The sequence below is a fragment of the Myxocyprinus asiaticus genome, chromosome 33 (assembly GCF_019703515.2).
Source record: "Myxocyprinus asiaticus isolate MX2 ecotype Aquarium Trade chromosome 33, UBuf_Myxa_2, whole genome shotgun sequence".
Classification (NCBI taxonomy): Eukaryota; Metazoa; Chordata; class Actinopteri; order Cypriniformes; family Catostomidae; genus Myxocyprinus; species Myxocyprinus asiaticus.
The window spans coordinates 29,957,766-29,980,327 of NC_059376.1; the positions used below are offsets into that span (position 1 = coordinate 29,957,766).

Genomic DNA, 22,562 nt, shown 5'->3' on the forward strand with positions numbered 1-22,562 from the left:
TCGTGTAAATGAAGTGCCTAAGCGCAATCTTCATAATGTTGCTTCATTTTATTTGTCAACAAAATGATTTTGAATATATCGTAAATGCATGAAGTATTGCCCAGTCTGAATGCACCCCCACTTGCTGTAAAAAGAAAAGGAAAAAAGCTTACAGTGGCTTTAGATGCTTAAAATCAGGACAGTAATGGCTGGGTTAGGTATAACAGCATAGACTAAGAAGGCTCTATGCTCTGGGTTCTAATGGTTCAATCCAGCTCATGTTACTTGCTCGGAAAACAGGCACACACAGCGGTGCAGAGCTGCATCTGTTGAGCAGTGATGTAACAGTGGTCACACACACAAACAAATACACAGCTTTTTCCAGGAAGAAGAGTGAAGGGATCGGACAAATTAAGCACTTCATAATATCCATCCAAATCTCACAGTTCAGAGGAAGTGGGAAAAATGATGTACAATTCTGATAAACGACTAAAGCTTGAAATGAAACATTAAGCATCTAATCTAAAACAGACAATAAATGGTAGGTAAATGTAACTTTAAATTATGTAGAGCTCTAAGAGCTAACAGTCTGTAAAATTAAAGTTCACCTGTTGCAACATGTTTTATACTTGTAACTGTATGATTTGTGTAACTGTTTTACAATTAGGAATGTCGTAACAAATCAGTACATCAATTATTGATCGGCACATTATTTTCTTGATATGCTTTTGAGGCATCGATATACAGTATATCAATGAGATGTAGGTGGCAGTCCAAAGTTGTGAATCCAGTCACCATACACACAAAAGTTCCAAAGGTTTTTGTACATCTTGTACAAAATGAACAAAGTAATGTTGATGAATTTGCAGGTTAGTGTATGAAACTGGTGTAACTGTGTGAACTGAATGATTAGAAATGGCATTCATTATGCAATTTCTCCGTATGAAGCCTTGAATAGGTTTCATTCAATCTGTCAAACCACAAAAAGACATACCTTGTTACTGAAAATACATTGCGTAGGCAATATGAAAGATACATATACACAATACATCATCCAGTGATGGCTAGTGTAAATAAGTCCTTTGATAATGATTTTGGTCAAATTTAATGGAAAACTATGCGAGTTGTGCTTTGTGGAGCTGCAGAATTTTGTTAAAAGTAAGAGTTCCTGGTGACGTCAGCAGAATAGGAAACCCTTTCCGATGTAAAGCAAGTTATATTTATAAGGGAACAATTTTTTTTTTTTTTTTTATTCAGTCAAAATAAACGTTTAGAAAACATGTTACATCGCCTATCGCTAGACATTTCTATATATAGAAATTAGTATAATCACAAAACAGCTAACTTGTATAGGGATAGAAAAGATAGAAAGTTCCCAAAGAGGAGGGCATATGGAGAAAAAAAATTTGCCTACTTTTCCAAAAATGAATTGGTAGAAATAGATGTGTATGTTTTTTAAGTGTTTCTAAATATGCTCTGGTCCATACATCGTGGGGAACTGAGTTTATGCCTTATATTAGGGGTGGGCGATATACCGGTAGACATGATAAACTAGTAAAAATCTGGTAACCAGTATACATTTTGGATTGTAGTCTGTATCATGGTTACGCAAAACCGCCACCACGTGCAAGAAATGTGCACTTCATTCTATTCACATAACACGTACGCGGTACACATTTTGTTGGAGAAATGGAGGAAGGTGGAGTGGCTTTATGTGAGACTGAGAGATTTGAAGAAACAGGGTTTTTCAGGAACTGACAAATTCAATTACATTAATCTTGAGTTCTGAATATGCTTCTCATCAGACACACGCAGCTGTGTTTCAAGTGATTTTCGCACACGCTATCTCTGAAGCTTGAAAGTGCGTGCAAGTCCAGTAGGCTTCCAGATTGGGTCCACAGACAATTGCGCTACTCAGCCCCGACAGGCCGGTCTCTCTCTATTGTGAAACAAACTTCAAAACTTGTGTGACACATCTGAATTCTACTGAGTTTTGAGTTTTTTACCTTAAAAGCACTATGGAGGAAGTCAAACATCTCAAATGGCGAGAGAACTTGACATTCTAACCAACACTGGCGAGGAAAAGAGCTAAAACAATATGTCATGTGCCAACAATTGCGTATAATCTGTCATGCAGATTATTTAAACTACACTTCATCACCCGTAACATAAAATTTATATAAAATTTGTGATATTGTAATGTACGATTTTGGTCATATCGCCCACCCCTACCTTTTATGATTGCTTCAACATGCATGTAATACTGTTTGTTAAATGTTTTATCTTTGTAGGTGTTGATATGGACTTATGAATGGCACTAGCTGCCTGATTTTAAGATGTTCTGATTGATTAATGAGCTTGTTAAGTAATTAATAAGATGATTGTGTTTGTTGAGTTTTCTAATCATTTGTAATTGGAAATCAACACTAGGGGGAAAAAAACTATAAACTGTTTGCATTAGTACACTCAGGAAGGCCATGAGGCCAAAACGTTTGTGTCCCCTGACTGGTGAAAAAAATAAAATGAAAAAAGTTGAAAAAAAGGAGTGCGGCTCATTTTTTCTTTAGACAAAATAAGACTAGGAACATATATTAAGAAAGTAAATATGGCAAATGTTAATTTCATGTTGACTTTTAAAAACATTAATAAGCTACCATTACACTTAAGATTGCACTATTCTTACCTATATCTACCCTATATTAGGCTATTTGAGTGTATGAACTTGTACACAGCAAGTCTGTGTAATGGAGTACATCAACCGCAGAAATTAACCAGAAATCAAACAACAGACAGGGGTCAAAAATCACTTCCTCTTCAACTTTCCAGCTGACTGACTGAGCTTGGAGTATGAGTGTACACTCTTCCCAAATCACACAAATGTAGTCAAGTTACATGGGACAACTGTGAACAGCAATTCTACAAAATGAAGCATTAATTGTCATTAAAATGTAAATGTAAAAAGCTTGAATGATAATATGGAGCAAATCCATTGCATAAGAATAATTTAAGACTCTTATGTTCTCATATTAAATGTGATGCCTGGGCCTTTACACCAATGCCATTATGAAACACACATAATCCAAAAAGCAACTGTATATAGCTTAACAGAGTTAATCCTTGTTAGTTGTAATCGATGATATAATCTGCTGCATTAGAGGACTTTATTGAATCTTAACTTGGGCTGATACTGCTTCACTGGCTACAGGCATTACTTAATTACAAAAACACTTTCAATGTGAGTGAATTTATGATGAGCTAAGCAATGCACACTATTTTACAGCTATGCAATTAGCCTAGAAATAGGTGCTATACATGAAGTGGTTGTCTGTAACTTTCTGAAAGGATAGTAAATTAAAAGGATTTCAGAGTGGATATATTTTTACATTCCATAGTTTAAACAGGCTCATGTTAGACTGAGGAGTGATTTCAGATACTAGCCATGTACTGCCCTGAAATACCCTACAATCTGTGAGACTCTCAATTTAATACCTTTTAAGACTGAGGTTATACATGATCTGCACACTGGTAATCAGCCCTAAATATTTGCATGTGTTGACATCAACTTTTCAGGATAATTGGTAACTCTAAAACCATCTTGATGTAACTAATGCATAAGTGGACAAAATAATTTAAGCATGAGACTTGAAGATAAGGTGCATAAACTTTTCCTAATATATGACTGCAAAATCAATTATCAAGCATGTCTGGGACCAAGGAGCACCTGCAATGCCAATTGTGTGGGTATGTTTTGATGATCTGTTAGAAAAGCCAGGTGGCAATCCATCATTATTGCTGATACAGGCTGAAGAGGGCAGGTAGCACAGCCAAAGACTGAGGTGTTATGGATTTTTTTTTTTTTTTTTTTTTTAAATCCATGATAGTCAACATCAAAGATGCAACTCTGCACTTCGTATCCAGGAACACTGCATGACCCATAAATATAAAGGATAAATATATATGGGATGAAATGTTTCTAAGCTCATAATAAATGTTTACAAGTCTTTTGGAAATAATGTGCTTTAGGAAATTAACAATTTAAAGACAACATTCACTTTACACCTGGTATTAAGATGCGTCTTGGATGATCCAATTTCATGTGGTCAGGCAAGAAACAGCCGTTTACACCTGGTTTCTTAAATCCGCCACCTGTGACCACTTGTGTTCAGATTTCAAGGGGAGGGTCTCGAAAGAGAGAGAGAGTGCTCAGCTGTATATGCTTTGACAATACAAATGTACAAAAAACTGTCATGCCAATGAAGCACCTACAAACTAAAATTGAGAGAAATGCACAATGCAAAGGACAAGCAACACACGGATCTCTCTTAGACTGAGATCTGAGGCCACATGTACAATCAAATAAACCAGAGCTCTCATATTACTACAAAGTACTTGTTTTGGAAGCTGTCATACATGTATTACACAGCTGGGATCCCCAGCTCAAGTGTGTGTGTGTGCGTGTGTGTGTGTGAGTGAGAGTGAGAAAGAGAAATTACAGAGCATTTCTACTTTGCTCTGGATCCCTGGTGAGTCTCTCGCTATGGACTGACTGAAGCACTGTGTCGACAAGAACCAGGAAACAAAGATAATCTTTCATCAGCTTTATTCTCTCTCTAATTCCTGTTGTTGTTGTTTTTTTATTTTTTTTATTTTTTTTAGTTCCCTCCTTTCTTTCTTTTCTTCCACTACTCTTGCATTTTCACATGTTAGGAAACAGTGACAGTGGCGTTCATCTTTGCTCCAGGTGTAGCCGAAAAAAAAAACAAGGAAAAAAAAAAACTGCAAGAGGTTGTTTAAGGAACAAACAAACAAGAACTTTACAAGCTGAAATACACAGAAAAGCTGTTGTAGTGCTTATCAAATGGCAGCAGAAATCAATCTGCCAAGAAAGGAACACAAAACTATATGTTAGGCAGAACGTTAGGGGCTAATACCCTCAGTCACCAATCACTTTTATTGCATATTTGTTATACGCAATGGTGACTGAGCTGTCATTCTGCCTAAAGGCTCAGGCATAGGCTCAGCCTTTTAATGTGTACTCTCTATACTCATTCGATGCATTCGCACTACTACTGCTTTGTGATAGTCTTCAGTAGTCAAGGGAGGGTGCATGCACCATTGATGCGCACAGACTAGGACTCTCCATGTGTCAAGAAAAACTGGGCCGCATGCGGACAATTGTGCCGATAACGAAATTTGCGTCTGATGCTTTGCGAGATCCAATTTGAAAAGAGGAAAACAAAGTATACTTAGGCCTTAACTAGGGATGGGCATTCACAGAAAACAAGTTCCCAAATACTCGTAAATTTAAATGCATGTCAAAAAAATATGCATGACACGTACATGAATCTTATATTTAATTTTATTCACAAACGTTACCAAGAACGGTTTCAAAATAAGATAACTTCAACAAACTATGCTTTTCTTTTGGGGGGAAAAATACATAAACAATATGCATTAATAAAAATGGAAAAGAAAAAGAAAAAAAACAGTAAAAAAAGAAAAATAAAAGAAAAAAAATTGCTTACACAGAAAACAATACTGATGGCATGAGGGTAATGCACAGATATAAACTGAATCTACATAAAGGCCATCACATTTTTATTATTCCACATGTTATTATTCAGAAAAAACAAGTGGTGAAAGTTCGCTTTTTATGAAATGCGCTCCGCCTCTGTTAAAAGATTTCACACTCATACATATACTGGTCTGATCAGCTTCTGAGTTTGTGTCAGATTTTTTTCCACCATAAAAGCAGATCCTCATCTGTTGGTTTGCATGACTCCAACAAGAACAGAATACAAAAAGAGTAGAATTCAATAAGAACCAAAATATTACAAGTATCGCCTTGTAATACAAATTGGCTGCACAGATAGCCATGATATATCGTCTATTATCCAAAACCTCGATAACATGTATCCAAAGCTCCCTCCTATGGACTCAATTATAACTGCAAGATTTAGTGAAAGATTTAGAGGGAAACCAGTGTAATTCAGCGCTGCTCACAGCAGGCAAATGAAATTATTTTGCGATATTCGAGTAGTGTTTTTAATACTCAAGTAGCTGGTGCAGAACAAGTACTTGATTACTTGTGCAAATCCCTAGCCTTAATATCTCCTTATGTGTTCCACATCAAGTACATTGGTATATGAGTGCATATAAAGATAAGGTAGGATGACCATACGTCCTCTTTTTCCCGGACATGTCCTCTTTTTCAGTAAAACTCTATTTCTAAATTTGCGAAAATGTCCGGGATTCGGCTTTAGTTGCATTATGATGTGCATCTGGTCTAATACTTCATTGTGTGTGCGCATATTTGCATGCTTTAACCCCTCTTTGTAAGTCCCACCTTCTCGCACACCAATTGGTCGATTATAAGAGGCTTGCAGCAACTATTGGCCAAATTCCTGCCTGTCAATCTCTCTGCGAACGCGCGAAGTGCTGTTGTGTTCGGCATCAAACAGTTGCTTGACAGTAGCAGCAAATGACAGCTGAGTGGAAAAAAATGCCCAAACGAAAGTGCAAATCTACAGAAGATTTGCACAAAAAATTCCCATGTTTTCATCCAGGTCGAGATCCATGGGAAGCAGGATGAATGACATGTAAAGCTGGCACTTATGTGTCAGTTGCTAATAAAGGTGCAAGTGATTTAGAAGCACACATTATCTCTGCCAAGCATAAAGGGTCAGCAATAGGTGAAAGTTCATAAGGTAAATTAACAGACTACTTTTTGCGACCAGGTAAAATGATCACATTGCTTCATTTTCCATGGCCATTCAAAATAATAGTAATAGTAAATGAAGGTACACTCATGGCATCAAATATTTTATTTTAGTACATGGACATTCAAAAGAATGTTGGAAATGTTTATTTATATATATTTATGTTATGCTAATAGAGTGTCTTTTTTACTGTATTAAAGTTTGCATTCATAGTAACACAGTTTTGAACACTATTATCCCCCCTCCCAAAAAAAGTGTCCTCTTTTTGGAAAACCACAATATCTTAACCCTACATTAGGAACAAAATAAAATATAAGTGATGTACGGGCAAATAAATGATGGTGAGTGAACTACTGCTTTAAATTAATTCTGAACTTGCAGCAGCAAATATGGAGCAAATATTCCAAAAAGGCAGTTAATTTTCAGGCTTTATCATAGTTACAGTATGTCAAGATCAAACAACACAGAGAATGTTTAACTGACAGTGCAAACTTGTGGTGTACTCATTAAATAAGCAGCAGCCAGCTGGTGAGGACTGTGGGTGTTTTGAGGTTTGGTGTTCAGTGAAAAACAGACATGCATCGTTCTGCCTCTGTTTGCTTCAGACAAATGTCCAATAAAGTTCTTGAATCTCTTGAGACAAGGTGGGAAATACTGAATATTCATAATATATGCACAATGATTTTGCTGGCGATAAGCAACATTGTGAATAAAGTGCTTTTTACTTACTGTTTAGGGTTCCAAAAGTTTTCAGACAAGTTTTGAGGGTTGAGGTACTGCAATGTTCCCTCTACGCTGCGCGTTGCCGCGCTCAAGAGCCGCAATACACGTTTTCACGCAAAAAACAAGAGCAGCACAAACTGAGGCGATCAAATAAAAAGTTTCCCACAATTCTGTGAGTATCTATATGCTTGAATTACAGACAACGAGATTGGAGAGTTTTTGACTCAGAAACACTGAATTCCGCATGTTTCTTAGAGAAACTTCCTCTAATAGGCTATTCATATTGTTGGTTGACAGATAAGAGGTTTTAAGTGGTCTGTTCTTTTGTTTTTGTTTTTTATCCACTTTTCTCCCAATTTGGAATGCCCAATTCCCATTACTTAGTAGGTCCTCGTGGTGGCGCGGTTACTCACCTCAATCCAGGTGGAGGACAAGTCTCAGTTGCCTCAGATTCTGAAACAGTCAATCCACGCATCTTATGATGTGGCTCGTTGTGCATGACACCGCGGAGATTCACAGCACTGGAGGCTCATGCTACTCTCCACGATCCACGCACAACTTTCCCCACTGAGAGCGAGAACCCCTAATTGCAACCACGAGGAGGTTACCCCATGTGACTCTACCCTCCCTAGCACCCGGGCCAATTTGGTTGCTTAGGAGACCTGGCTGGAGTCACTCAGCACGCCCTGGATTGGAGCTCACGACTCCAATCCAGGGCATATTGCAGCAAAAATGGCAAGAGCTGCCAGAATATCCATTTTCTATTATATTATATATCCATTTTCTAATATCCATTCTGATTGGCTGGCTGCAATGCAGCTCTTGTGAGACAAGGGTATGCATGTTTTAATCAGGTAACAAAGATTTGTTTAGAAGTTACTAGGTTGCTACAATGAGCACCTTTGAGAAAGAACAAGTTTATGGCACTGAATCTTTGAAAGAAATTATACTTTCAACAGATTGTGTGATTAAGTGATTATTTAATTGATTATACAGCTACCACTTTGTAAAATAATATATATATATATATATTTTTTTTTTAAATCGACCATTCTGAAAAAAAAAATAAAAATAAAATAAAAGAGACAAATTCTACTAAAAACAAATGTCTTACCAATATGCATTACTTTTAATCAGGTACCAATCAGTCTGCACAGGCCTGCATAAAGTCGAACACACCTATTGTAACATCAATTAACTGTGTGAACTACTCCGAAGTAAAACTGATGTTTACATTACTGCTCTAACATACATTCTTTTAGTATCTAAATCAGAAATATGTTTTGTGAGGGGAGGGGGGCCTCCAACATAAATGTAGCCTAGGGCCTCTTAACGTCTAGAACCGGCCCTGTCGTTTCTTAGGACTGATTTAAACTTCAATAGCTTAGCTGCATTCAGGTCGGTACATTACATTTATTTCAGTTCAAACTTTAACTATTTTTTTTCTTTATCACTGAAAAATTTTCAGGTAAGTCTCCACATGGCATTGTTCATCCAGTATATTAAAATGTTATAGTTAAAATATATGTACATTATGAGGTACAAATTTCTGTTTAATTGTATACATTGGTATTAGGGCTGCAACGGTACACAAAATTCACGGTCCGGTACGTGCCTCGGTTTTGGGGTCACGGTTCAGTACGGTTTCAGTACAGCAATGAAAACAAAGTATCTTTCTTTAAATTATTTATTTTGAAAACACAGTGGCTGATGGGCAACAATTCTTATTGGGAAGGCTCATTTATACATGACCGTACTATTTCTTCAACGAAATTACAATACAAAACATAAGAGCCTCTTATATGTATATCGTATACAAACATAAATAATAATAAAAGGAAAAAAGTGCAATTATAATAATTGTAACAAAATTAAGACATTAGCAGTGCAGATTTCTATGTCTTTTGCCTTTCAGCTCACCACTTGTACTTAATTTAAAAAAATAAAAATAAAAAAAATCAGGAAAAACAGAATATCCACATTATCAGAGGAGAGGTGGCTCTGTTAGCACAGAAAGGCTGTTCTATTTTGTGTATCGCATCTAAGGGCAATCAGCGGGAGACGCGGATATAAATACGGAGACAGCGTGCAAAATTGAAAGCCACCGAGGCAGCACGCACGTTGATGAAAGAACTGTCTGCATAAACTCTCATGCATTTATGTGATCCGCAGATTCTAGTGTACCATGTGGTGCTCTGTTTTTAAGTTTTGGTCCCGTGCGGTCCCGTGTTGCTCCACAATCTTTTTTCATTTTAGTTCCATGCGGTTTGTGTTGTTCGTTATATGTTTCGATATTAGTTTCAAGCATGCTAAGGTATGTAGCCTAATCATTCATGTGACTGCGTGTACTGTACTAAAGGCCCTGTATCCATTCGGTTCGGTGTAGATACATGTACTGTTGCAGCCCTAATAGGTATATGGGTGCATATAAATAACATTTATTAATTTGGTGAAAAACAGTGTAGAAAACAACTTGGTTACAATAGCTGTTTGGTCAAAATGATGGTTCCTTAACAGTCATTTCAGGACAAATACATAAATCAAGATGTATTACGGCTGAAGATGTCGACAGAAATGCAATGGCATGGGTGCATCATTGTACGTAAATAATTTTAGCTCTAGCTTCAAAATTACAGTGCTTGACTTAGCTTTTTGAGCGGTAAAAAAAAACACTTTCATAGGCAAAGATGGAAAGATAATGAAGACCTTGACGTTACTAATGCAAAGATAATCATATATCCTTTACTGAAGAATCCGGGTGGGAGGGCGACTATGACTGTGTGCACGCTATCAATGACAATCCCTTTCTCATGGTGCCAAGTTACTCAGGACACAGGACCTCCCATCAACAGCTTAATATGATCCCTATAAAACTCCTATTGAATAATAAAACAAAACATGGACTTTAAATAGCACTGAACTTTGAGCTTCTGTTTGGATGCAGCACAAATCGAATATGTCAGTGTACATTCAGTAGTCCGTCAAACTGTTTAGAAGCCTAGTACAGACCTGTGAATGAAATTATACATGTATAAAAAAAATTATAATAATTTAACCCAGATCTGTATGACAGTCCCTGGGGCAATAAAATCACTTCACACCTCTGAGAAAATGTTGGACACGTATTTCTTTAAAGGCCCTCTTCATGTTCACTCATGTTTAGAGGCCAACTTCGAGTCCACAGTGTGTGTCAGGAGATGTTACGTCACAATGATCATAATGATCACAAAACATGGACTTTAAATAGCACTGTAATCTGTCAGTACTTTACTGCATCTTAAGGATAAACTGAACTGTTTGTTTGGAAGTAAAGCTTTAACACTCACTCAAGAGTCAATGACAGAGTAGCATTTGTTGTAGTAGCCCAGAAACAGCTCAGTTGGGTTTACTTTCCATTTCACTTTTTGTACCTTACACAGCAAGCCAGCCAAAGTTAGCAAAATGTGAAACATAACTGGTATAATCTTTCTCGGAAATGAAAACCCATAATGTCACCCATCAATAAATGTCTTATTTGCTCATTAATAGGAAGATAAAAATGTGAGTATGTCAACAAACAGTCATCCTGATTTATTATACTTGTTAAAAGTTGAACAGGGAAAGTAATGTGTGCTCTTCCCATTAGATATTGCCCAATTCTGCTTCCAAAGTTACACTAGTTACATTTATTGAAGTTGTCCCACTGAGGACAGCTGATCCGCTGTACATAACCAAGATGATGTGGTCTGTGCAATTCATGTAATTATGCTTTCACTTAAACAGAAAACTTTAAGTAGGTAGATTAAAATTGTAAGTTATTATAGGGATATTTATAACAACTTTGAAAGACAGTGGAGTAAATAAATCTACCAGGTCTAATATTAAAATATGCAACATTAACAATTATTGCAAAGTTGATGCTTATTCAAAAACTGCAACAGGAATTTTTAGATGAATTCATGCTTCATGTAAAGTGAAGGACTAAAATAAAATTACTAAAAACTAAAATACCCACATAAATATGGGGAAGAGGTGATATTTTTAATACTTCTCTTTGCACAAGAATTCTTACCAGTTTGATGGCCACATATTCATTGGTATAGAGGTTCTTGCCCAGCCGCAGTTCACCAAAGTTTCCACATCCAATCTTCTTCCCAACTCTGAAGTTGGGGCCGACCATGAGGACCCCAGAGTTCGTCCCCGTTCCCCGGCCCCCATGTCCAGTCCTGCTACTGGCTGCTTTGGACATCCTTTTCCCTTCCTCAGTCTCCCCCTTCCCACCTCTCTTCTCAAAATCCATAAGCTTGTGATACCCTGGCCTCTCCACGGTTACTCCCCTGCCATGCAAAATAGAGAGGTTCCAAAACAACCCCCAGGGAATGTGTGGGGATGATGGCAAGACAACACAGGTGAGGGGGTATAAAATTATATATATATATACTGCTGATTTTAGAGAAGCAGAAACTGATGTCTTCTGCAGATGCAGTGGGTATCACTGAACACGTTGTCCTTGCATTAATCCATGGGTGGATGGGACTCCTTTTCTGTAGAGTTGCCCTCAGAGTAGCATGTTACTGCCTGAAGCAGGCAGGTTATGCTAGCATACGCATACATACAGACGCACACGCACGCACGCACACATCCACCCACATGTGCTCCTCAACACTGACACATACACAATTCCTGCTAGTGGGACTAAAGTGCGACCAGTGAACGTCCTCTTGTACTCCTCATGGTTTCCTTGAAGTCAGTCTTGGGTAATACAGTGAACATTCTTCATGTTCTAACACTGCTGTAAGCGGTCTCAGACAAAACCAGCAGTAACAGGTTCAGGCAGAAGACTCCTTTTTTTCTTGATACCTAAAAGACATTGAAAAGAGAAGTAGATTACTAATTAGAATTGCAAAAACTTTGTAAATGCTTCCCTTACATGCGCAACTGGGTCAATGATGTGACGCTGTTTTTCCACATATATTATTTAAAATACATAAATGCAATTTACACAAAACAATTATTTGAATTAATCTCTATGATGAACATACTTTACAATTTTGAAGTTCAAAGTCATTTTATTTTCCTGGGGTTTAAAAAAAAAAAAATCTCATGTGGTGTAACTGTCTAGAGCAGTAAAAAAAAAATTAAAAAAAATAAAATAAAAATACAAATTCTGTCTCATTAAAACCTGAAATTCATAAAAACAAAAAAATTGGAGTATTGCAGAGTAAGAGTTTTAATTAATAATCTTAACAAATAAGCCTTAAGACAATTGTGTTTTAAAATATAATTAATGTTTGAAAAAATAATTCCACCAAATCAAAGTCATGTGAAGTAACTAACATGTTGGTGGTAGCCATAAGATGTTTAAGTTGACAAAAATCATAAAACAGAGAGGACCCCTTTATCCCCTAGTCTGAGAGTGAAGTTTTAAAAAAACAAATATGAGATTTTGACATTTTTTATGAAAAGGCACATTTTGTGCAGGTCATGTGGTGTAACCCTGAGAAAACTTCTTGACCCAAAAAGTCATGATTTTATATATATATTCCACCTTAGAACATTTTTAAAAACTTTTGAAATTAATGATTTAGTTGTGTAAACACCTTTTATTTGATGGTTAAACCACATGACATTTAGTCATTAAATAATTTTTTTTTGTAGAAAATGCTGTAAATGTTTTAAAAGAAATTTATGAAACCAATCTGAACAAAAAGATTACATTTGTATAAAAGATATGCGTGTTTTAAACTACATAATTTTTTTTTATCCCCTTTTCTCCCAATCTGGAATACCCAATTCCCACTACTTAGTAGGTCCTCGTGGTGCCACGGTTACTCACCTCAATCCGGGTGGCAGAGGACAAGTCTCAGTTGCCTCCGCTTCTGAGACCGTCAATCCGCGCATCTTATCACGTTGCTCGTTGTGCATGACACCGCGGAGACTCCCAGCATGTGGAGGCTCATGCTATTCTCCGAGATCCATGCACAACTTACCACGCGCCCCACTGAGAGTGAGAACCACTAATCACGACCACAAGGAGTTTACCCCATGTGACTCTACCCTCCCTAGCAACTGGGCCAATTTGGTTGCTTAGGAGACCTGGCTGGAGTCACTCAGCACCCCCTGGATTAGAACTCACGACTCCAGGGGTGGTAGTCAGCATCAATACTTGCTGAGCTACCCAGGCCCCCTTTTATCACTACATATAATCCATCTTTTTTTAACATGCAAATACTCACTATAGTTTAAGAGTGAAACAAATAGCTAATGCTTGTTATATTCTACTTGAGTATTTTCCAAAGACATAAGATATCCTATTATGATTATATTACAGAAATTATTAAATACCATATTAATAATTTGTCAGAAAATTAAAAAGCAGTTAAGAGTGTCAAATTGGCTTTGCTTTGTAAAGTCCAGATTTTAAGCTTTTAAACAACGCCAAATCTGTGTCCGTTTGCTAGCTGATTAGCTGGTGCTGAAGTTGGATGCAAAAGGTAAAATTTGTGATTATTGTTTCAGCCATATCAAGTCGCTGATTATTTGTTAACATTATTGGCCCAGAAACGGCATATCCATGCATTCCTAATTTGAATCAGTAAGTGAATCTAGTACCTTCTTTACGTAGAAAATGACAGACCAAATGAGAAGATCAGGATCTTATAATATATACAACCATTCTAATTTTGAAAGGCCACCCAGTCCTTACAAATAAATGCACTAAATAAACACATGCAGAATATGATGCTGGACTAAGGCATCATGGGATACTCAAACACAGACACTAATCCTGGTCCACAATGTTCATGGAATCCATTTTCAGATTACCTCAAGGTCCAATAAATGAATCAATAATAGCATGAGAGAGAGAGAGAGAGAGAGAGAGAGAGAGAATACTGCCCGCTACACACTAGAAGAATATGCATGATGAGATGGCACCCTCACTCTATGAAGAAACCAGAATTGAGAAGCAAATGGATCAAGTTTCTTTACAGAAAAAGAGAGAGAAAAAAAAAACACCCAAGTCACAGTTTTGGTAGTCTGAAGAATGGGAGCCTGTTTGTGACAGATTTAGCTGGTCTGCCTCCAAATCATGGGATTTTCAAAATGTGAACAGAACGGTTGAGAATTACAAGCCTTACAGTGCTGGTATCACTTTCCAATTCCAATGAGTGCTTTGATGACACCTGTATGGTTGATAACCAAGAGGGGGAGCTCTGTAGAAGGTCAGAGATCTGTATTGCACACCACCCCCCCATCCCATTCAGGGTCAGAAATGCTGCTAATGTAAATGGAAAAGCAAGTCTCAGAGTAGGTAATGCAAGAACTATTGGAAAGATGACTGTGCTTTCCTTCAGAAAATGCACTTAAACCAATCAATGGCTGTCTGGAACAGTGGACACTGGAACAGTCTTAGACTAGCTGTAAAAGGATACCCAACCAGAGCTGATGTGCAATGCACAATCAGCTCAGTGGAAAAACATCTAATACATTATTGGGGGATTTTGAGTCTTTATTTTCAACATTATTAGCACAGTTAAGGTTTGTATATGAAACTGATGTACCGGTGCAAACTGAACGATTAGAAATTGCGACTTTTAATTATGCAGTTTCTCTGTATGTAGCCTTGAATGGGTCTCATTCAAGCTGTCAAACCACCAAAAGATATTGACTTGGTGGAGGAATAGCTTAAAACAACCTTAGAATCATTATAGATGGGTTATTCATGTTTGCATTCAGGTTATTCAGTATTACTATCAGAAATAATTAATAATTATTTATTTATTTTTTAATTAATATTTAAATTAATTAATTGAATCCAACTCATTAAAACCTCATATGGGGCTACAATAAATGTAGTGTGCTACGTTTAGGAGCAGGTTTGGTTATTAGCAATAATTAATAATTATCAAAGACAATTATTAATTATTAAAATCAATAGAACATTGATGAGAATCAATGTTAGCTTTTTTTTTTTTAAATCCTTTAAAAGATAATGATCAATTATCAAAAATCAATAGAATATTAATAAGGATTAATATTGACAGGGCACCACCCTGGAATCAGGGACTAATAACCAGATAGTATAACAGTCTCAATATTAGATTGTTTTCTTAGGAAAATCGACATCCGAAGAATATCGATTTTCGGAAAAAAACAATGAATGAAGGCTTGAATCCGAGCACTGACATCCCGTCAGCATGTGACACAGGTGTATGCAAAACAAACCAAAACACTTCTCTTTGAAATATAACAAAGTTTATTTATGCAGTAATATCAATTAATAATTAATACAATGCAGTCAATAAACTTCCGACTTACAACTACAAACTAAACAGTGATATGATTAGATATGGAAACCAAAATAATCCTATAACACATGAGGGTGTGTGTGTGTGTGTGTGTGTGTGTGTATGTAAGGAGGGACGCGCACAAAATGGCGGACGTGACTCTCGTGGAGAGTATGTCACGCGAGACTTCCGGCCAGAGAATATGGCCGCGAATGTGGGCGGAGAGAAACCAGTCAATGGCGTCTACCAATTTACCGCGTGTATCCGCTTGTACGATAGCTTAGGGTCAAAGCTGAGCTTTACCACAAAGCTATCTACTAGCCAAAAATGTGTACAAGAATGTTTGTGAGGGGTCGTGTGTGTGTGTGTGTGTGTGTGTGTGTGTGTGTGTGTGTGGTTAGTACAAGAGAGAGAGAATAAAGTGACGGCCCCAAAGCTGGTTTTGCGATCGTGGGAGAGAAAGCAGCTGTTAGTTTATCACTCAGAGACGCGGTGGACGGCTCGTAAACCATCCCGCGGTCTTTGATTCTTTAATGGATAAACTCAGTGTGCTGGTCTCACCCGCGATGGTGGAAATGCATAACAGTCCAATGTGGTTGGACTACAACACAGCAAATCTCATTCGTAATAATTAATACCTTGAGTATTAATCGTAATGAGCGGACTCTGCGGTCAGTAAACTGTACAAGCAATAACGCTGATACACATGAATAACACACTATAATATTCTATCTCTGCCCAGACGTAAACCTCTTACTTGAATCGCATGAGGACACAGGTAGAATGTGTGTTCATCCGTCCTTTCACTCAGACTCGGTTCCTCGAGGCTCGGGTGATGACAGGAGGCCATTTCCTCGCTCTGTCGGCGGGCGGTACGGCTGTTGATTCTCGGCGGGCTGGCGGAGAAATCAGCGACATCGACTTGATTGAAGATGGAAGAGAAATCTTTTATCTCTTCACTTTGCAGGCAAACGGATGAAGATGCGGATTGCTCGGCGGTCTCCTTTGGATCCGTTAGAGTGTTCGGTGGAACACAGAGTAATCTCAACTCGTCCAACGAGATGGAGATTGTATGGCCACAGTTTCAAGTCGGACATTACTTCCTTGTGCCACGAGGCTACACCTGAGAGCAGCGATGAGCTGCGTCTACGCATGGCGAGCAAAGTTGCTGGAAGCAAATCCCGGAAGCATTTCAGAGGTATTTCTACTCCTGATGATGTCATGGTTGAGGTGCGTTCTGTCGTGTGCCTCATCCAATAGGAGTTTAGAGTTCGATCCTTTAGTGAGCAAGGCTTCATGGGATTTGTAGTCTGTTTTGGACTCCCTTTGTTTGATTTTGGCGCGGTTTTTATCAGTAAGATTTATGACTTGGTATGTGGGCCTGAGTTAGGTTTTACGACTGTGTTAGGCCTGCCTTTGTCTTCTATCTGAATACATGAGGCCCAACATATGTGTGTGTTTACTGGGGGCTTTTGAAGGGCTCTGGGGGTAAAACTTACTAAAACATCTGAACATTTGCAACAAATCTTATCTAAATCTCATGGGGGTTACAATTCTTACCTCTAGTTTTATTCAGATAGAAAAATTTTTAAAGTACAGCCTAATTATGGTCCTCTGCTTCAGACACTTGTTTCTCAGCAAGATGTTATGCAATCATATGCTGAATTATGATTTACATGCACCCTCATAATGCGATTACAATACGATTAAGGATTAAACTGTTTGCTCATGTAATCAGAATATTGCGATTATGATATTACAATTACGCTAATAAACAGACTAATGATAATCGCAGTAAGATATGTGGAGTATTTATATTTAATCACTTTATACTGTCATGTAAAAGCTTTAAATCGCATTTCTTCCACTCCGACCAAAGTGCGCCTGCGCCTGTGCTGCAGACGGATGATGTTACGCACAAGCACAGGTTCAAAAACATCACGAAACAAAAGCTGCACTTACTTCATGTGAAACTGCAGTTTCTTGCACTGTTTTCCAGCAGTGGTGCTCCCCAACTGCAGAATCTACAGCCCCACAGCAAAAGAAAACATATTTTCCAGAGTTATAAATGTCTGTTTGCAGTCTAAATTGAATGTTGGTGAGATAAAGACTGTATACTGCAAAAAAAATGGCAAGTACATCTTTCAAATGCGTTTGTCTTCACGAGCGGAACACAACAACATCCAGCACGTGTCTTCCGATTCAAACAAGTGGCTCTTGTGAACCGATTATGTTTAGTGAAACAAAACAGACAGAGCAACCTGTTTAATCTGACACACAAGTGGCTCTTGTGAACCGATTATCTTTAGTGAAACAAAACAGACAGAGCAACCCGTTTAATCTGACACACAAATGACTTTTATGAACCGATTCTTTTTAGTATATCAAAACAGACAGCGCATCCAGTGTAGTCGAAAATGACTCTTATTAAATGGTTCTTTTAATAAATAGTTCAAAAAGACTTACAAACTGACTGACTAATTTTCCTTATGACAAGCTGTATTTAAATATACACATTTGCAACTAGATGTTTTTTGTAATATTATTTTATTTAAAAAAAAATTAAACATCACATTTCATACATCATGATGGAGCCACGGATGGCCGCCTCGGTGTGGAGCGCTTCTATTGCTTTGTTATTTTTGTTTGTTTGTCCTGTGTTTAGTCATCTTTTTTCAGTCAGTTTTACCAGAGACGAACTGCTGAACATTCGACAGCATACGCCAGTCAATATTTTCCCAGATTTTGAATATTCGGACGTTTTGTTTGACATTTTAGTCGGAGGCACGGCTGTGTTGTTTAAACGCGCTAGGAGACACAGGCGAGGGAGATGAGCAGGCGCGCTGGTCAGGCTCCATCGGTGCGGCTTTCGAACAATGCTGCCGAGCATTCATCTAGCAAATCTCTGCTCTCTCCCTAACAAAACGGACGAACTACATCTCCTCACCCGCACAAACAAGGACTTTTCAAACTCTGCTGCCTTGTACTTCACAGAAACCTGGCTGAGTGAAGCCATTCCAGACAGTGCATTACATCTGCCGGGCTTCCAGCTGTTCAGAGCGGATCGCATCGTGGAGTTAACGGGGAAAACGAGAGGCAGTTGAACATGATTTTACATCAATGGAAGTTGGTGTACAGATGTAACAACGTTAAAGAGGATGTGCTGTCCTAATTTGGAAGCGCTCTTTATTAACTGTAAGCCTTTCTACTCGCCGTGGGAGTTTTCCTCGTTTATTCTGGTGAGTGTTTACATCGTGCCAAACGCGTGTTTGAACGCAGCGCCGCAACAGCTGGCTGATCAAATCACAGACACAGAACAAAAATACCCGGACTCAGTTATTATTATTCTTGGGGATTTTAACAAAGCAAACCTCACACGTGAACTGCCCAAATACAAACAGCACATCACATGCCCCACCAGAGACAGAAATTTACTGGATCACTGCTACACAACAATAAAGTATGCATATCACTCTGTTCCTAGAGCAGTTTTGGGACTATCTGATCACTGTCTGGTTCATCTTCTTCCAACCTACAGACAGAAATTAAAATCTGCTAAACCAGTATTAAGGACTTTAAAGTGATGGACCAACGAAGCAGAGCTGGAACTACAAGCCTGCTTTGACTGCACAGATTGGAGTGTTTTTGAGGCTGCAGACACCAATCTGGATGAGCTCACAGATACTGTTACATCATATATTAGTTTTTGTGAGGATATGTGCATTCCTACTAGGACTTTTAACAACGACAAACCATGGTTTACAGCGGAATTCGGGCAGCTTCATCAGGCCAAAGAGGATGCTTACAGAGTTGGGGATAAAGTCTTGTACAATCAGGCCAGGAACACACTAAATAAGGGAATCAGAATGGCTAAAAAAAAAAAAAAAAAGATACTCTGAGAAGCTGAAAAACAAGTTTTCAGCTAACGACCCTGCGTCAGTGTGGAGTGGCATGAAACAACTTACGAATTACAGGACTCCTACCCCCAACCCTGTGGTGGACCAACAACTGGCTGACGACCTGAATGTGTTCTACTGTAGATTTGAAAGGCCCAATCTCACACCCCACACCCACTCTGACCTTCACTTCACACAAACACCAACACCTCCTGCAACCCCCCTCCTCCCCCTTCCTGCTACTCAACCTGCACTTAAGATCTGTGAAGATGATGTGAGCCGCGTCTTTCGACTACAAAGGATAAGGAAAGCGCAGGGCCCATATGGCGTTTCACCTGCATGTCTTAGATCCTGTGCTAACCAGCTGGCCCCCATCTTCACACAGATCTTCAATAGATCACTGGAGCAGTGTAAAGTCCCATGCTGCTTCAAACGTTCCTCTATCATCCCCATCCCAAAGAAACCAAAAATCACAGGACTTAATGACTACAGACCTGTCGCCCTGACGTCTGTGGTCATGAAATAATTTGAGAGACTGGTGTTGGCCCACCTGAAGAACATCACTGGACCCTTTCTAGATTTCCTTCCATTTGCTTATCGAGCAAACAGGTCTGTGGATGATGCAGTCAACATGGTATTGCATCATATCCTGCAACATCTGGACAGACCAGGGACATATGCAAGAATCCTTCTTGTGGACTTCAGTTCGGCTTTCAACACCATCATCCCAGCTATACTCCAGAATAAATTACACCAACTCTCTGTTCCCTAGTCTATCTGTCAGTGGATTACCAGCTTTCTGACGGACAGGCAGCAGCTTGTGAGACAGGGGAAACTCACTTCTAGCATCTGTACAATCAGCACTGGTGCCCCCCAGGGATGTGTGCTCTCCTCACTACTCTTCTCCCTCTACACCAATGACTGCATCGCCAAGGACCCCTCTGTCAAGCTCCTGAAGTTTGCAGATGACACCACTGTCATCGGCCTCATCCGATATAACGATGAGTCTGCATACAGAAGGGAGGTTGAACAGCTGGCTGCTGGTGCAGTCAAAACAACCTTGAGCTGAACACGCTCAAAACGGTGGAGATGATTGTGGACTTTAGGAGGAACACCCCAACACTGACCCCCCTCACCATTCTAAACAGCACTGTGGCAGCAGTGGAGTCATTCAGGTTCCTGGGCACTACCATCTCACAGGACCTGAAGTAGGAGACACACATTGACTCCACTGTGAAAAAGGCCCAGCAGAGGTTGTACTTCCTTCGCCAGTTGAGGAAATTCAACTTGCCACAGGAGCTGCTGGTACAGTTTTACTCAGCAGTCATTGAGTCTGTCCTCTGCACTTCAATAACTGTCTGGTTTGGTTAAGCTACGAAATCAGATATCAGAAGACTACAAAGGACAGTTCGGACTGCTGAGAGGATTATTGGTTGCCCCCTGCCCCCCCTTCAAGAACTATACACTTCCAGAGTGAGGAAAAAGGCTGGAAAAATCACTCTGGACCCCACTCACCCTGCCCACTACCTTTTTGAACTGTTGCCTTCTGGCTGACACTTCAGAGCTCTGAGCACCAGAACCGTCAGGCACAGGAACACTTTTTTCCCTCAGGCTATCCATCTCATGAACAGTTAAATTGCCCCATTGAGCAATAACTATGTGCAATACACAGTTTAGTCTTTCTTATCCAACACATCCAAGCTCTTTTGCCATTTCATTCCTCTGAGAGAAAAAAAAAAAAAAAACATTTCCACTGTACATAACAGATTTGTATTTACACTATACATAACAGATTGTATTAGATTTGCACTACCCATGTGTATGTGTGTATGTATGTGTGTCTGTACGTATGTGTATAATTATTATTATTTTTTTATTATTATCCAAGTCTTGCTGCTGTTTTTGTATTGTTTTTGTATGGTTGTACACTGGAAGCTCCTGTCATCAAGACAAATTCCTTGTATGTGTAAGCATACTTGGCAATAAAGCTCATTCTGATTCTGATTTCTCTGTGAATAATCAGAGTATTAACAAGTAGCATGTAAACTGGATTGAAGAGGTTTGCCCAAATCATGTAAACATCTTAATCTAATTATTCCTTATATTCTGATTATTGCAATAATCAGAGTATTGGTGTACATGTAAACATAACCATTTATGTTGTTGTTCTTGGCAGATACCTTTAACAAAAGACTTAAACCGGTAGTTAAAGGGCAGTTCACTTAATTTAATTTCTGCCTTTACTCACCCCCAAGTCTGTATGAATTTCTCCCTTCTGTGGAACACAAAAGGAGTGTGGAGAGGGCGTGGTTGAGTGTCCATCCAGGGAGAGGTGAAGCAGTAAGGATTTATCCCTGGTGACAATTAATCTAACAGCTGTTTCTTGTTGCAGTAATTCGGGAAAAGCGATAAGAAGAGACCACGCCAGAGCCCAGAGAAAGAGAGAGAGCGTGCTACACAGCTAAACCCCGCATGAGAGTGTTTACAAGCTTTACAGTGTGTATTTGAGTTAATAAAAGAGTGTGACATTATCTGAAACCCGCTTCCTCATTCCTACAACATCCAGTCCTGTTACAGAGGTGCAGAAAACTGGGAAATCTGAGGAAGCTAATATGCCATCATGGAGTCCTTGCCATTGGCCGAAGTAATCCAATCTCTCGCCAGCATGCATCAGGCAGAACACCAGGCCATGCTTGAGCTACGTCGAGAGCAAGATCAACGCTTCCAGGCGAATCTCCAAGTATAAGCAGAGGACCGGCAGGCGTTCCGGAGCTTGCTACACCAGGGGGAAGGCCCAACCGTGACCCTGGACCCAGCAATCTCCATGCCTCTGATCACCCTTATAAAAATGGGCACACAGGATGAACTGGAGGCATTCCTCGAACTGTTTGAGCAGTCGGCAGAGGTCTGGAAATATATGAAATCAAAGTGGGAGGCTCGCCTCCTGTCGCTGTTGTCCGGGGAAGTCCAGCTCACAG

General features: G+C 39.0%; 1 protein-coding gene across 3 annotated transcripts in view; it reads right to left on the reverse strand.

The window, feature by feature from the left end:
* Positions 1–22,562, reverse strand: part of csnk1g2b (casein kinase 1, gamma 2b) — a 70,090-nt gene that overhangs the window by 40,917 nt on the left and 6,611 nt on the right. For 2 of the 3 annotated variants that reach the window (XM_051670130.1, XM_051670131.1), the window contains one exon: positions 11,473–12,260. In XM_051670130.1, coding sequence (XP_051526090.1) covers positions 11,473–11,700 — 228 coding nt within the window. In that variant the 5' untranslated portion in view covers positions 11,701–12,260. Of the gene's footprint in view, positions 1–11,472; positions 12,261–17,650; positions 17,713–22,562 lie in introns of all 3 variants that reach the window. The other variant, XM_051670132.1, reaches the window with a different exon arrangement.